This window comes from Centruroides vittatus, unplaced genomic scaffold (assembly GCF_030686945.1).
Source record: "Centruroides vittatus isolate TY-2023 unplaced genomic scaffold, ASM3068694v2 scaffold_386, whole genome shotgun sequence".
Lineage (NCBI taxonomy): Eukaryota > Metazoa > Arthropoda > Arachnida > Scorpiones > Buthidae > Centruroides > Centruroides vittatus.
In genome coordinates, this window is record NW_027122706.1 from 8,871,636 (window position 1) to 8,887,593 (window position 15,958).

Here is a 15,958-nt window from a genome sequence, read left to right on the forward strand (position 1 = left end):
AAGCCTGTTTTTGATATATTTTTCGATGTTAACATCTGTCCGCAGATGTTAACATCGAAAAATATATCAATCGATGTTAGGAAGCGATTCATTAAGAGTTTCATCTGGAGTATAGCATTGCATGATTCGGAGACATGGACGCTCCGAACAGTGTTCGAGAGAAAAGAAAACTGGAGGCTTTTGAGATGTGGCGCTGGCGAAGAATGGTGCGAGTGTCGTGGAAGGAGAGAAAGAGGAATGAGGGTGTTTTAAAAGAGGAAACAGAGAAGAGTGAGATTTTTTAGAACGATAGAAAAAAGGAGAAATGACACGATTTTCCACCTAATTCGACACTCGAAACGGATGAAGTTTTATTGGAAAGAAATATACAGGACAAAAGGGGACGTGGAAGACCCAGAGTGGAATATCTCGACGAGTTATTATGTAAAAGTCCTTATCAACGGATAAAACAGCTAGCTAAGCGAAGCTATAAGTAAGACTGCATACATTTATGTTTGTCCACTAACCATTAATTGAGTATATATAGGCCTATATGTTACCGCTAAAGCTCGAAAGCCGTTAATATGTACAGTACATTACCTAGCTAATCTCCAGATTAACCAGGGTGATCCGTTAGTTTCGAAAATTGTTCCATTTCTCAAATTACTTAGGTAATGTGCAGATGATCTAGGTAATCTGCACATTACCTACTAGGCACTCGGTAAAGTGAAAATAAGATCTTTACTGGAACAACAGCAACGTTTCTGTACGCTGAAATTAACATAATGTTATTTATTCAATTTTCGATATCTAATGAATCAAGTTAATACAATCAAGCAATCAACAAATTAGTCGATAGAATCAATTATCAATCAATTAAAAACCTGTAATACAAAAAATCAAACGGTTTAAAATATTATTACAATTAGGGAAATCAATTTGTAAAACATGATAAAATTGCGCTTACTTATTAGTGCAATCTAAAGATTGGTGACACTTTGAGTTACATAGCAATTGGATTTTACAAGCATACCTGTTTGTGGTACATTTAGATTTGCAGTCACATTTTCTGAAACCCTGCCTAGTACCAAGGTATTGTTTTATTGCTGTTTGACGTAAAGATATTTCTACGGCAGGGACATCTTCTTTCGTTAAAAATCTCTCTTTACAAACACTAAATTAAGATTTTGCATACAATTGTTTTAAAATACCCGTTTTAGTACCAAGTTTATAAAAGCCATCCTCTGTTTTACTAAGAATCACAGCTAAAATTGAGCGTGCATCAGTTTTTGCTCTGTCTTCTTCGGGAAGTAGTAGGGAGAGGAAATGAGAGGAACAAACTTTTGAACTTTAACGATACGGAAGCCGTTAATGTGCAGATTACCTAGGTAAAATGCGGAAAACTCTTGATTCTGCACGTTAACGGATCAACCTAGTTAATCTGGAGATTAGCTAGGTAATGTACTGTACACAATAACGGCTTTCGAGCTTTAGCGGTAACATATACACGTATAACGAGAGACTACTGTTTTAGATCAATTATTGAAATATTTTTCTCTATAAGAAGTGGACAGTTTTTAAAATCATTTAGTTTACTGAAATAATCAATTCCTTTATCAATAATTTTCAAACATTTATTTTTGTTTCTATTAGTGACTAGAGTCTAGTCACTAGACTCTGTCCATTTCCCCATTGGTGACAAGAATTAAACAGTTCAAATATGTCATATACTTTCAATGTTCTGCTGAACAGTTCCATCAACATCATTAGAGCCTTATATACAATTTTCTTTACAAAACAAAAACATTGTTTACAGATCTATTTAATATCTGTGCTGCTATATTTACCTTAGTTTTCGTCTCTGACTTTTTACATAAATCTATTCTTCTCTCCGTAGCTCTTTTAACGGGCCTCAAAAATAAATTTAGCCTAGAGCCACACAAATCCTAGGACTGCGGCTACTAGCGAATAATATTACTGTAATTTTTAATATGAAACAAGTAATATAAAAATAAATTTTAAAGTCAATTCCTAATTAGGTCATCAAAGAAAAATTTTATTTTAGTTACTTTTTATTAAATAATTACAATTAATATAAATATGTATATACTTAAGACAGAATCACAATATTAAGTGGCAAAATAGAAAGAGAAATCGGAATTGAACCAAAGCATAAAATTTCTTCAATTTTATTTTTTGAGAAAAATCCTTCATTCTAACCACTAAGCCACAACTGCTAACTCACTCTCGAAAATCATTTGGATAAAACGTCTACTTAAAGCAAAAATTTTCAAAAATTTATTGATTTTCACAAGAATTGAACTCGCATTCTTCACCTTTACGTGAAAAATACTGAAATCCTTGCATTTTACCGATTGAGCTACTGCCTGTTGATTTCAATTTTCATTACAAACTGCTAAAATTCTATTTAAAGTATTAATAATTAGGTTAATGTTACCCGTGGTATCGAAGATGGCGACGGGGAAATTTTTTCCCTAGATACTAGACGGCGACGGGGAAATTTATTAATTTGCATAATGCGACAGATAGTACGGGTACGCCCCTTAACGTTTAGATCACTCGGTATTCTACTTCGAGATTATCCATTGTTAATCTGCTTCCAGATTATCGAGTGATAATCTGATTCGAGATCACCGGAAACGCGGCCATCTCGAACGTAGGGAAAAAAATTTTCCCGTCGCCGTCTAGTAACTAGGAAAAAAGGGCCCACCAGTGGCCGAGTGGTCTCCGTTGCCGCTCATAGCGGTGGTGACCGGACCCTAAACACTGGGAAGTTCGGTCGCGGATTTGCGCCTCGACTCGGACAGGCTGGCTGCTAGGAGTTTTCCGGGTTTTCTCCTAGCCAATAACGACTGAATAGGAGGCCAGTTCCCCATAAAAGTTTTCCCGGAAGGCACGGTTTCCCGCGCGCACGTTTAGGCCGTGAGATAAACGGCTGGCTCTTCGGTCGCGAAGCGATCATAACGCCACTCATCGGAGGAAAGGCGAATATAGGCTACAACCTGCATATGAACCAAGAGAGGAGACGAATAGAATAGAATAGAATAGAACTAGGAAAAAAATTCCCCGTCGCCATCTTCGATACCACAGGTAATATTAATCAATAATTAAATTTAATTAATGAATTAATATTTGAAAAAACTGTACTATCATCAAGTATCATCCACTACAAGTTTAAAAAAATGTATTTGAACTTGAGTGGATGTGGATGAATAAAAAGTATTTTATTAACGATTGAAAATTTGAACAAGATATATATAGGGAGAGTGTGAACTAATAGTAGGAATTTAATGAATTATATATAAGGTTAATATTCCTTTTTTTTGTTTTTGTAAATTGATAGGAGTGGCAGGAGGAGAAGGCATTGGATAGAAAGCACTGGATGGGTCTTACGGTAGATTTGAAGAAAATTAATAAAAACGAAACAGGTATAGTTCGAATCGATGGCACATTGGAGAATATGGGAAAAACTGTATATTGTTTGTGCAAAATAAAAAAATAATTTCGAACAATACAATAGCCACGATTATTTTTTTTTTCAAAAACGGGAAATTTTCGTTACGCATCGACAAAAATTCAACCCGGGCCGACACGCAACGGAAAAAAATTTCGACATTGGATAGGTTAATTTCACCGAAAATGCATCGTAGTCGTGGCCGGCGAAGTTTGAACGATCTCGCTCAAAACCTGCGATACCCAAAGAAGATTGGAGAATGAGAAAGAAACCGCCTTCAGCGTCAAAGTGATCCCGCTTAGTAGTGAGTCTCCGAGACAGTCTTGTTCCAAATACGGCTTTGCCGTTTTACTTGTTTTTGTTCCGAAAATAAATCCGAAAACACAATCTTTTCGATCCGTTTTCGAGATCCGAAAAATCCGGAGCTTAGTTATGAGGCTTGAGATCACATTTGGCACCAAGAGAAGAGGAAGAAGGGTTTAAGTGTTAAATAAAATAGGACATGTGATATGTAGACGAACCCTTACAATTACTTCGAAATTATGATAGTTATATTAGACCAACCAATGAAATAGTGCGTGATGTCAGGTCTTTTACTTACAAACGCTCCTACGGCAATGCTAGTCAAATATCAGACAATATTTAATGCGATAATAAAGAAGCATACTTATTACCATGTTATAAATTTGTCTTTGTTTTAGTATTTCAATGATTTCAATATAATTAGTATAAATAGCAATAAAATATTCCTTTTAAATCGATGTCTTTTATTTGATGCATTTAAAAACATTTTTCTGCGAAGGAATCCATAAGCTTCGTTAAGACAGCCAAAGGGATATCGCACAAAAAAGGTTAAGGATCCTTGATGTAAAGAAAGACTCTGATTGAGTTGACTTATCAACATTGGACGTTGGTCTATTGGAATAGGCAAATGCCCAATTTTTCTAAATAAAAAGTTGCTTACGTCGAAGCAAATCATCCAGAGTTAAAATTCAACATAAAAATCGATGACACCAATGAAATAAATATGCAAGAAGTAATAGAGTGAGTGTAAATCACAGAAAAATTCGTTTAGACATTTCACTAGTAAGCATTAAGCATATGCTAGTTATATTAAGAATAAAACGCGCATGAATCATGAGTTTTTGCTCACGATTCAAGATCGGCATTTGTGTAATTAATTAAGATCTATATTAAGTCAAAGATTGATGATGTCCTACAAAACATCAATGTATGATATAATTTAACCAAACTTTTATTAGAGCGTCTTTAAAATAATATGTTATTGAGGAATCGAAGTTTCATTCAACCGTAAAAATATTTGATCTAATAATACTTAACGTGTAATAATAGTTCATAATAATATATTGTTTTTTTTTTTATTTGTAATTAACTTATTAATCAGCAACTGAAATAAGTTCCACCAAGGGATTTGGCCGGTCTTCTTGCATTATTTCAATTGAAATATGAATGAGATTGATGAGATCTCTTCAAATATTAATCAGACAATTTCAATTTGTAACGAAGGAGAACAGAATGAATATATTCTTAAAACCATGTTAGAATTATACTATCAAGGTAAGGGCGATGGAACTATTTATAACATGGCAAAAATAGCTTATCGTATTCAGATAAAAGATAGTGATTTGGTGTCTCAAGTTTTAACGCTCATCTACAAGAAGGATGGTCATTTTTCGGCTCTCTTTGGTCATACTTTTATTGACCTCAATTTTACTTATCCCTGGTGGACTTGGCGGAGACATGATGAAGAATTAAAACACGGAGAACCAATTCATTATTTTATACAGCACGCTAATAAAGCGCATTTAACTTTTGATGGAGTTCGATTCATTGATCTAAATATGCATTTTCCCATCAATCAACCGCCATTCGTATTCTGTTATCTGTTTTTAAAGCCAAAGATGTTACTTCTGTTGTGTCGTCATGGCGTATCTATCGAAAATAAGTTGAAATCGTGGTCATGCGAAAGCCTTTTATCTGTATGGATTCCAATCGTATTTGAAAAACAAGACAAAATTTTAAATTCCAACAAGAAGGGAGGTAATGACAACATCCTACAAAATGTAATTTCATGCGTGAGAATTCTATTGAGATGTGTTAGTTGTTTGAGAAAAGAATTATCTTTTAACGACGAGATTTACAAGTTGAGTCATTGGTTGCCTACATTGGTTAACAGGCTTTGTCAGCCCGCAGAATTACGACACTTGTGTCGATGTGCCATTCGATCTAGACTCAGAAACAATTGGTTTCTTCCACATGGTATCAAGAAGTTGCCTCTTCCAACTCTTCTTCAAAATTATATCGATCTTCTAGAAGATTGAAAAAGAATTGATTTGACTAAAATTTCATTGATAATTTTAAAAATCATATATTCATCAAAGGAAATATTTTAAAAAATTATAACATTTATAGAACTAGTAATAAATCTTAATTATGTACTTGAAATTAAATTATAATAAACATAATTCACAATAATTAATATAATATACATGTAATTGATTTCGTTGAGAAATGAATGATACTCGTAGAAAATATAAATTTGCATATCCAAAAAGAAAGAAAAGTATAAAAAGATTTTTGAGCTAAAACAAATTTTACGCCTTAAAAATTCGTAAGAGTAATTAGTTTTAGCTAATGTTAGACTTGAAAAAGATTCATGAATTTTACAGTAATTCTACGTGGATTAATACTGCACATAATTAATCAGGACCAGCTTAACAATTGGTTATACTATGATATGCTTCTTGTCTAGTCTTAATACTAGACTTATTGCACAGTGTAATAAGTCTGGTATTAAAAAAAGGCCAACATAGTGCTCACAAGTTTATAATTGATTATACTGTTCACAGACCACTTACACCGAGTCATAGATTAACTGCTGAACTCTTATACAGTACTCTCATTTACTTCGTATCTCGTAAAGATTATCTTAGATGTATGTCAAAATATTTTGTTTATCCAGTAATCTTATGCAAGAAATAACCGAAAAAGAGATAAGTGTGCATAAATATTCCTCTGGCCAAACGGCATAATTGTACTTAACGTAGTAGGTGTGGATGCTGTGAATATTAATCCTGTGTGAACCGTCTTTGTAAGCCAAGTAATGAAATTGGTAGACGCTCCAACAGCATACGGTTAGGGAAACTTAGTTTATTTATTCATATGCATTTCGGGTTGGTTTATTTCCCAACCCCTCTTCAGTGATATTATAAAGCTGGTGCGTTATTATAAGTTGGTACAATTTTTATAATTTTTTTCTGTATTTTTAACAGGAGTGTTAACACCTGCACTGCAAATTGAAGGTGTATGTTCATGACGAGAGTGAAGATGGGTAAAGACCGGTGTTTAACGGGACTTGACTGCGTACTGACATGTGTTGTAAGGTTACCGAAATACGTTTAGATTGCCTTGGCTTTCGGTAACCTTACAACCCATGTCAGTACGCAGTTAAGTCCCGTTAAACACCGGTCTTTACCCATCTTCACTCTCGTCATGAACATACATTCAATTTGCAGTGCAGGTGTTAACACTCCTGTTAAAAATACAGAAAAAAATTATAAAAATTGTACCAACTTATAATAACGCACCAGCTTTATAATATCACTGAAGAGGGGTTAGGAAATAAACCAACCCGAAATGCATATGAATAAATAAACTAAGTTTCCCTAACCGTATGCTGTTGGAGCGTCTACCAATTTCATTACTTGGCTTACAAAGACGGTTCACACAGACATAATTGTAATTGTATTATAATTGTATTTTAGAAAAATGATTAGATTATTCCGAGGACCACTTGATACATGCTTACGGATCACCAGTAAGTCCTCGGACAATAGTTTGAGGACCTATGAACTGTAATATTCCAATAGATTCTATCCAACCGATCCCGTAAAAGCAGTTGCGCTTTGATCATCAAAAACATAAAGAATATGTTTGTGATAGTTCAATCATTATAAAATAGTTCAATCACAAGAATGGCCATGCAAAAAAATTTCTTCTATTTTATTATTAATTTTTTTAAACAAACTTGTGCGCTCCTATCTTGTTCCATTTTTCTAAAGAAAAAGATTTATACGGATCGTCTCATTATAAGTAGCACGGCTTAATAAGTAAACTGTTCTCAAACTCCAAGAATATTAGAAAATTTATCGTTTTGAAAAATGTATACTACTTTTACTTAAAGACTATTTCTCTTTCCGAAAATGTGAACAAAGCAAAGAGATACGAGATAGATAATTATATTTAAAATATAGTATTTTCTCATTCTTTAGATAACTTTCAGAGTCATTTTAGAAATTTTAATCCTTCTTAATCTTTCCATAATATTTTTATCAACAGTCACTTCGACTTCTTTATTTTCACAGCATAATTTCGTATTATACACACAAACGTTCATTTTTCTTTACACGTGTAGCGGACGTAAAAGCTGCTTTATCTTTGCTGGAGCCCCCCTCGAAGCAAACGTTTAGAAACTGTTCGTTAAATTATAGCGATTCATTTAGAAACGCTTTGTTGTGTAGCGATCGAGCAGCGCTGCATAAAAAAACGCGAGCTTAGGCTACCTGTCGCTAGCTGCAACTGACCAATGACCGCTGCTTCCTGTTTCAATGCATACGTCACTCACCGTTCAGCAGATGTAACTACCTAACAGCTACCGATTAAAACATCTTTGATCAGTTATAACTATTGACTCCGCTGAACGCACCCATTAATCCAGATGTCCGGTGCCCAGCGGGCCACCGTCATCTGGGCGACAGAAACTTAAAAATTTTTGCACACTTAGCAAGCATACGATTTGGCAGATATTATTTATTTCTTTGTAAATATTGGTAAAATATATATATTTATTATATATATTATATAATATTATTTATTGTGACATCGTCACAATGCCGGGCTGCAATTTTTAATCATATTTTTAATTTATTTAATTTAAAATATATGCTCTCCACCTCAAATTAGTAGTGGGTTTGCCCCTGTACAGTACATTATACTTTTCTTTTAACAGTGGAGTCGTGTCAATCATCTATTAACTGCTTTCAGGGGGAAGCTTTGAATTGAAATAACGTGACTTCCGGTTTGCATCGGAAGTTCTTATATACTTAATCGGGACCTTCTGCCCCTAAGATTTCCATATCTGATCTTCCATCTATCTTACTCAGTTCTAGACATTAAGGAAAGACGGAAGGATGACAGTGGGAATTTATAGGTCTACAATTTTTTCAAATTGCAGCCCAATAAATATGGTTAAGACTTACGAAGTACGAGTTATAAGTTACGAGTTATTTCCAACTTAGGAAGTATTTTCGAATAATGTACTGTAACATCGTTAATTATTTTGTCAGAACGGTTAAGAAAGCACATCAAAGAAAAGCAATTATTCGGGATTCTTTCGAAGAACTTTTATACTTTTTTCTTTTAATTTATATTATATTTAATGTATAATTTAATGTAGTTTTAATTTTATGTAATTGTTATTTCTGTTTTTACGTACATTTGTTAATTTTGAGGGTAGATATCAACTATCCGTTTCTATTTACTTGTAAAAATAAATAAATAAATAAGGTATGTAATATGTATAAATATGTTAATTACAAAATCGTTCTTTTAACTCGTTCAATTCGGCTCTTAAAAAATATTATTTAAATTTACCGGGTAATAGATTAATAGAAAAGAATGGCGACTTGTATAAAGAAGCAAAAATTTGTGTTTTGTCTATTGTTCATTAATATTCGATTCTTTTCACTTTTTCATGTCTTAAGAGCTCTATGTAACTTATATTTGGAAACGTTAAAATTTACTATCACATAATTTTACTGTACTTACATATTGGTTTCCATTTTTATATCATCATTAACGGATCTAGAAAAACCCGAAGGGCTAGCTCAAAACTTAAAAATATTTTAATAGTTAACAAGGATCTTTTATTAACATGTGTAAGACGATTGTATGGCGGATGGACCGATAAACCATATTTGCCATCATAGATGTTTTAAAAACAGCATTTGAATAAATAAACTTTAATTTCTTTGTGTCAGTGAGAAAGATTTAAGTTTCCGGTAACCCCCTTGGATCCGTTCCTGTAAATCATTAGTTTTATTGTTCTATCGAATAATCAATAAATATTTACCAATTATATTATTTCACTTTCTCAGATATACAGATGACTTAGCTGAAAAGATGTGAATATTCTTGCTCCAAAATTTCTGAATGCTCTCTAATGGGACGTACAGTATAAAAACAAATAAGTACAGTACCGTCGGCTTAAAGTATTAAAGTAGTGGTCGATAATCCCTTCTTGCCTTGTCCACTCGGAATGGACGTACAGTACATGTGATATGCGTTGTTTGTTTATATAAATTTTACGATACCTTTTCAGTATGTAATTGCTTCTCATATGTATGTTCAATAAAACCAATTCATCATGATTCTGTCAGGTTGCTGGACAGACATCATTTGTGAAGTGTCTGTTATAAAAGCACTGAAGTACGTACAGTACATTATCGCAACTGTTAACAAAGGCAATGTTAATACTTTTCAAATTATACGATTTTTTACATAAGGGCTTTATAATAATTCGCACATTAATTTTCGTTACTGACTTCTGAATTTTGTAATGAAAACTATTTTATTACATACGTGAAAGGGATTTTTGTTTCCTACAACCTGACAGCACTGATTCTGTACAAATCTTTTGACCGTTCATATATTAAAACACTGACAATGAAAGGTTTCATCAAGTCTCCACATAACGTATACTGTGGTATAGAGGAACCTGGGTGTAATATATCGCAAGATTAAATATAAATTCTTATAAATCTTTCTTAGAATAATACTACTTTGTGCGGACTGCTGTTCTAGAAATGCCATTGACACAGCGGTCTTTTAAACGGACTGTTCTACTACTATCCGGCGATCTATCAACGGGAGAAAATCGTGAACGTGAGAGAGTACTCTCTTGAGAGAATCGTGGTAGAACCAATTGCTTCTTTATCCGGTATTCTATAAGTGGACTCGAACGTACTTTCTAAGCATTCAACACAGGCAACTTGAAATTGTCGAGCGGGTTACAGGCTTGCAGGGAAAGATCAAGTATCAATACAGATTTTTAAAATGCATTTTATTCTTGAGTGATTCGATATAAAAATTTTAAATAATTTAAAAGTGAATTGAAATTAAATAATTAAAAAAAGACGTGGTTCATTGTCGAGTTGTCTTGTGCTTGAGTTGTCCGGGGTCAAGCTGTCCTAGTGCTTAGTTGTCGCGAACAATAGATAAGTAGATGAAAAAATTCAGCCTTTAAGTCAGTTGAGATCTTTTGCTTTGTTTTATATAAACGAAACGAAATTAGCATTGTTTATTTATGTAAATATCGATTAAAATTAACAGATGAAAATTTGGTCCAGTATTTTGAAAGATGCTGAATATGTAACTTACTTGTTAGCTCATTTAAAATACATTAATTGGAGTGCAGCAGACCGCTCCAAAGCAATTAATAGTTTTTACAATAATAAGTTAGCATAGGCCTGATTCTAAAGGATTAGAAAACGTATGTCTATGGTCCATAAAAAAGGAGATTAAGCTTAATTATATTGTGTTATCGACTTATTTCAGGATCAGAAAATTATCTAGGTTTGTTTACGTTGTTACATTTTTAAATTTCATTAAAAATCGACACAAGTTCTTTTCCTCTCTTCATTTATTGATTTAGCTAAGCTTCTGATTAAATTTTTATAGAGAAACTGACAAATAAATTGTTATAATGTAAGGGAATTAGAAAGTTTGTGGAAATAATATCTTTATTTTTTGATAATTTTAGGATGTATTTCAAGATATTATATTAAGTTAATCGCTCTCAGTACTCTCCAATGGAAATTAAAAGAAGATTATTACAGTTAATCAGATAAATTAATATCAAAACTATTCAAGCAATAATATATGCAGATGATGTAATTTTACTATAATTAGTCCATCCAAAATAGCGTTAAATAATTTAATATTTTTATATGAATATTGTAAAAGTTGAGCATTAAATGATCAGTTACGATATTCAAGAGTGAAGGAAATTATCAAATAGTAAAATTTGAGTACAAGAAAATAAATACTCAAAAGTTTAGTTAACTAATTAAAATTTTTCTGAACAAAATTGCTGATACTGCATAAAGAAGGAAAAGGAATTAAATGCAAATTTTATATGTCTATTATCTGGAATGAAAGAAAAATTTGTTAAATTTAATGCTCAAATAGTGAAAATGTGGCTGAAACTGAACGAATTGGATTGGATTGATAGTATAAGGATCCTTCATCTTTATGCTCATTCTTCAATCTTTTATCGATCATCTCTTCTGTTTTTACAGTTAGTAATAACAACAAATCTGGTTAGCTAGTATTAATCCACACATCGTTTTCATAGAAAAGATCTACTTACAAAGTGCAAATTTACATTCTGAACTGTTATTCAGCTCAATGCTAAATATACGAGAAAAATTTCAAGGGTGAGTTTTTGAATAATTTCAATCATAAAAGTGCATATAAACATACTTTCAAAACGACATAGTTGTAATAACTGTCGGAAACGATCACCACCAACTGTAATACAAGATTCTATTCTCCGCCACATGATTGGCACGCTCGTTCACAAATACCGGGGATGTGTTTACTTATTCCACATAATGCGACAATGCGATTCCATAATTAATCAACATTTTAAGTGGGGTCACTTATTAAACATCCTGCAACTTCAAAACTGTGCCGTTTTTAATATACGCTCATATGCATTTTTATGCTTAAAATTATTCGAAGAGTCAATTTCTAAAAATTTTCGCATATACAGTATTTAGAATCATCTGCATACATAGTCCGTTGTACTAATAACTTTCAACGAACCGTCTTCAATCGACTCTTAATTGACCCCCCGCTAATTTTTGATCCTCTAAGACAACTTATCGATCTTTGGGGGTCAATATAGACTTACTTTGGGGACTCCTGGTATAAAATAACGCAACACATGGGCGACTACCAAGGGGTTGTCTCTTGGGTAGGATTTCTACGGAAAATTGGCCTCTATTTGGCCTATTTAGGTATTTTTCACTTAATTTAGATTTTCTAACACGCGAAAAATCTAAATTAAGTGATCTAAACCTAGGACAAACTACCAGTATTAAATGGTTTTATCTGCTCTGTCACTGGTGGGCCTAAAATTGAACGTTATGTGATTTAATATATTATTTATTTATCCATATTTCGTAATTTAAAAAATATATTTCTTGACAAGGTTTCAGAATGTTACTCAAAATGCCATGAAGAATATTGAAGTTATAAATCTTTTGAATTAGAGAATTTGTGTAAAACATTAAATTGCTTTTGACTTTTTTAAAAAAATAATATAAATTTACATTTAATTAAAATTTTGTTCGGATTTTAATTATTAATTAAAAAAATCGAAATTTTAATTCATATCGAACTTAATATTTGATTTCTTAAACTCAGATTTAGTTTTAACAAGTCCTACTTAGGTCAACAAAGAAAAATTTTATTCTAGTTACTTTTTATTAAATAATTACAATTAATATAAATATGTATATACATATGCTAAATATCTTATATAAGAGAAATTTTTTTCTCCCATATAAAACTAAAATTAGTTAATTAAATTTAATTAATGAATTAATATTTGAAAAAACTGTATTAACATCAAGTATCATCCACTACAAGTTTAAAAAAATGTATTTGAACTTGAGTGGATGAATAAAAAGTATTTTATTAACGATTGAAAATTTGAACAAGATATATATATAGGGAGAGTGTGAACTAATAGTAGGAATTTAAAAATTGAAAAACAGAATTAATTTAAAAGTTTTATTTTTACTTTTGATGTTTACCAAAATATTAATTTTACAAAAACGTATATAATTTGAAAATTATCAGGCTATTAGCTGCGACTATTAACATCTAATATTTCATAGAATTTAAACATTTTAAAGTCCAAATAATAATTTATTAAAACAATAAAACTATTAACAAAATTAAAAACAGATTTTAAAACAGAGTCAATAAATATAATTTATTCGAAGACTTTAATTTTGATTTATCATTTTAATAATTGAAAATAAATGAATTTACTTTATTTAGGCTAATATTAAATTAAAAGTTTAAGATTTTTTTCTGAAAATAGAAATATCGAAAGCATATTAGAGTTTATGTTATCGAAAGATTTTATGTTATTTTGAAAATTAATGTATTACAAAATTCATTTATTACTAAAAAATATATATTTATTTTTCATTTCTTAATAACTAATTCTTAAAATAATTTAGCAACTTCAAAGTTTATAAAATGAATAAATTTGGCTATATATTATATATGCAATGCAAATAAGTTTCTTTTTTTTTATATATAAATTTATAATAAAATTCTAAGTCATATCGCACCATACGAGCACGATAAAAATCGAAGTCAATTTAAGTGCAAACGTCACACTTTAACAGACTAAAGTGACGAAATAACTAAAAGCATTCTCTAATAAGCAATCATGTAGTCATCTTTACTTTAGATAAGGCGAATTACTTAATAAAGATCGTTTATTGAATGAATAGCAAAGACAACAGAACAGAATTTTTAACAAATAGGCATACTGTACATTTATAATCAGAGTTAACGCACCACTCTGAATGACCTATTCGGAGTGCTTCTTAATCAACAAATTAAGCATTTCTGAATAAAGTATGTATTAGTTTAGCTGTTGTATTATCCACTTAAGTAAAATAAACAATTTCTCCGAGTAGGAAATGGTTCAAACTATTATATTTGGCAAGATATTAAGCGGCTGTAACAAAACATTTATTCATTTTCAATCGAATACAATTGATATGACACTTCATTAAGCCATATTTAGTACTTAAATAAAATCTAAATATATATTTTATCTAGAAAATAATTTAAAATATCCATTTTTATAATTAATAATTATGAAATGGGTTAGAATTTATTGTCAATTCAAACAATTCAATGAAAATTATAGTAAAATAAAATGTAGACATATTTTTCTTTTTACATTGTACACTAATTTACATGTATTAAACTTAATAAACTTTTTTAAAATAGGATATAGAGTATTTACTGTTTTCAATTTATTTAAATTATGTTATCGCACTTTTTTTGTTTATTTTGAACTGTATTTAATTTACAAATTTTACACATAGTTTATCTTTATATTTAATACTGATTTAATACTTTTATTTCACATAATATTCATCTAATAATATCATCTGTAATTCAATTTGATTTTCAAATAGTTCATAGTTTAAGGCAAATTTTTTGTTTTTTTTTCCCGATTTCAAGATAATTTTGAGTGAGCAACAGTCAATACTAGAGTTGATTATCGAATGTATTTTCTTCATAAGAATAGCATAATAGAACTAAATTTCATATAAATTGATAAGTACATGTATCCTATACTTTAAAACCTTTACTTTAAAACATTTACTTTTTATTTTAATTTAATAAAAATAGATTGCATATTAAATAATATTGATTTCATTCTAATATACTTTAAAGAATAAACAAACATCTTAGATATTTAATAGTAAATATGTTTTCTTTAAAAAGCGAATTAACTTCATAAGTTTTTATTTATTTAAAAAATAATTTAAATTTTTAAAGCTTCTTGCTGAATTTTATATATTTTTTAACCTTTAAAAATTTATTTTAAAATCATATTTACATTTAACGTTGTAAATAACAAAGATATTTTATCGTCAACATTTATTTATTTAATTAATAAATATAGTAATTTAAATATCATCATTATTTATTATTTATGTACAAATTATATTTTATATTATATTATAGACTTATAATAGATAACAGTCTAAATATTGTTCTCAAAATAATAAATCGGTAGACTATAAGGTTTTGTAGTTTATGATATTCATTCAAATATAAATTAAAAATTAATATATATATATATAGTTTGTATAATTTATATTTATATATATTTAAAATAAATATTATATAATAGATTTTAATACCTAATATACTCATTTATTATTTTCAAAAAAACTGTTAAGACTACATTATAAGCTTTATTTATATATGTATTTTTAAATCATTACAATAAGGAATTTTATTTTATTTATTTATTTTTTTTTAAATTATAAATTAAAGTTATTTTTCTTAAATTTAAATTTATTCTTATAATACATATTTAAATGTTAACAGCTAACTGATGTTTATAATAATTATCTATTAGCTTAAAAATACTTTTCTTAATTTAAAGCACATTTTATAATTTGCTTTCCACACATTGGCGTGATTCTCCCACGAAGAGTAATTAGTTCATTGGTTTATGGGTCAGATAATGACTACCCATCGAGTGGAGAAAGTTGCTTAAAATTTAAGAAGTTGAAAAATTCAGTTTTCTTTTTCTCTTAATTTTTTTTTTTTTAATTTTACTAAGTGTAATACAATTTTATAAAATTTATT

At 30.1% G+C, this 15,958-nt stretch overlaps 2 protein-coding genes across 2 annotated transcripts in view; both read left to right on the forward strand.

Moving 5' to 3' along the window:
* Dys (Dystrophin) overlaps positions 1–15,958 on the forward strand; it is a 514,896-nt gene that overhangs the window by 14,838 nt on the left and 484,100 nt on the right. The gene's annotated exons all lie outside the window — the stretch shown is intronic.
* Positions 4,921–5,796, forward strand: LOC136988814 (uncharacterized). The gene has a single exon (XM_067286778.1). The coding sequence runs from the start codon at positions 4,921–4,923 to the stop codon at positions 5,794–5,796; it is 876 nt and encodes a 291-aa protein (XP_067142879.1).

Bases quoted from the DNA above. Each gene is read 5' to 3' on its own strand.
- LOC136988814 (XM_067286778.1), top strand. From the start codon at position 4,921: ATGAATGAGATTGATGAGATCTCTTCAAATATTAATCAGACAATTTCA.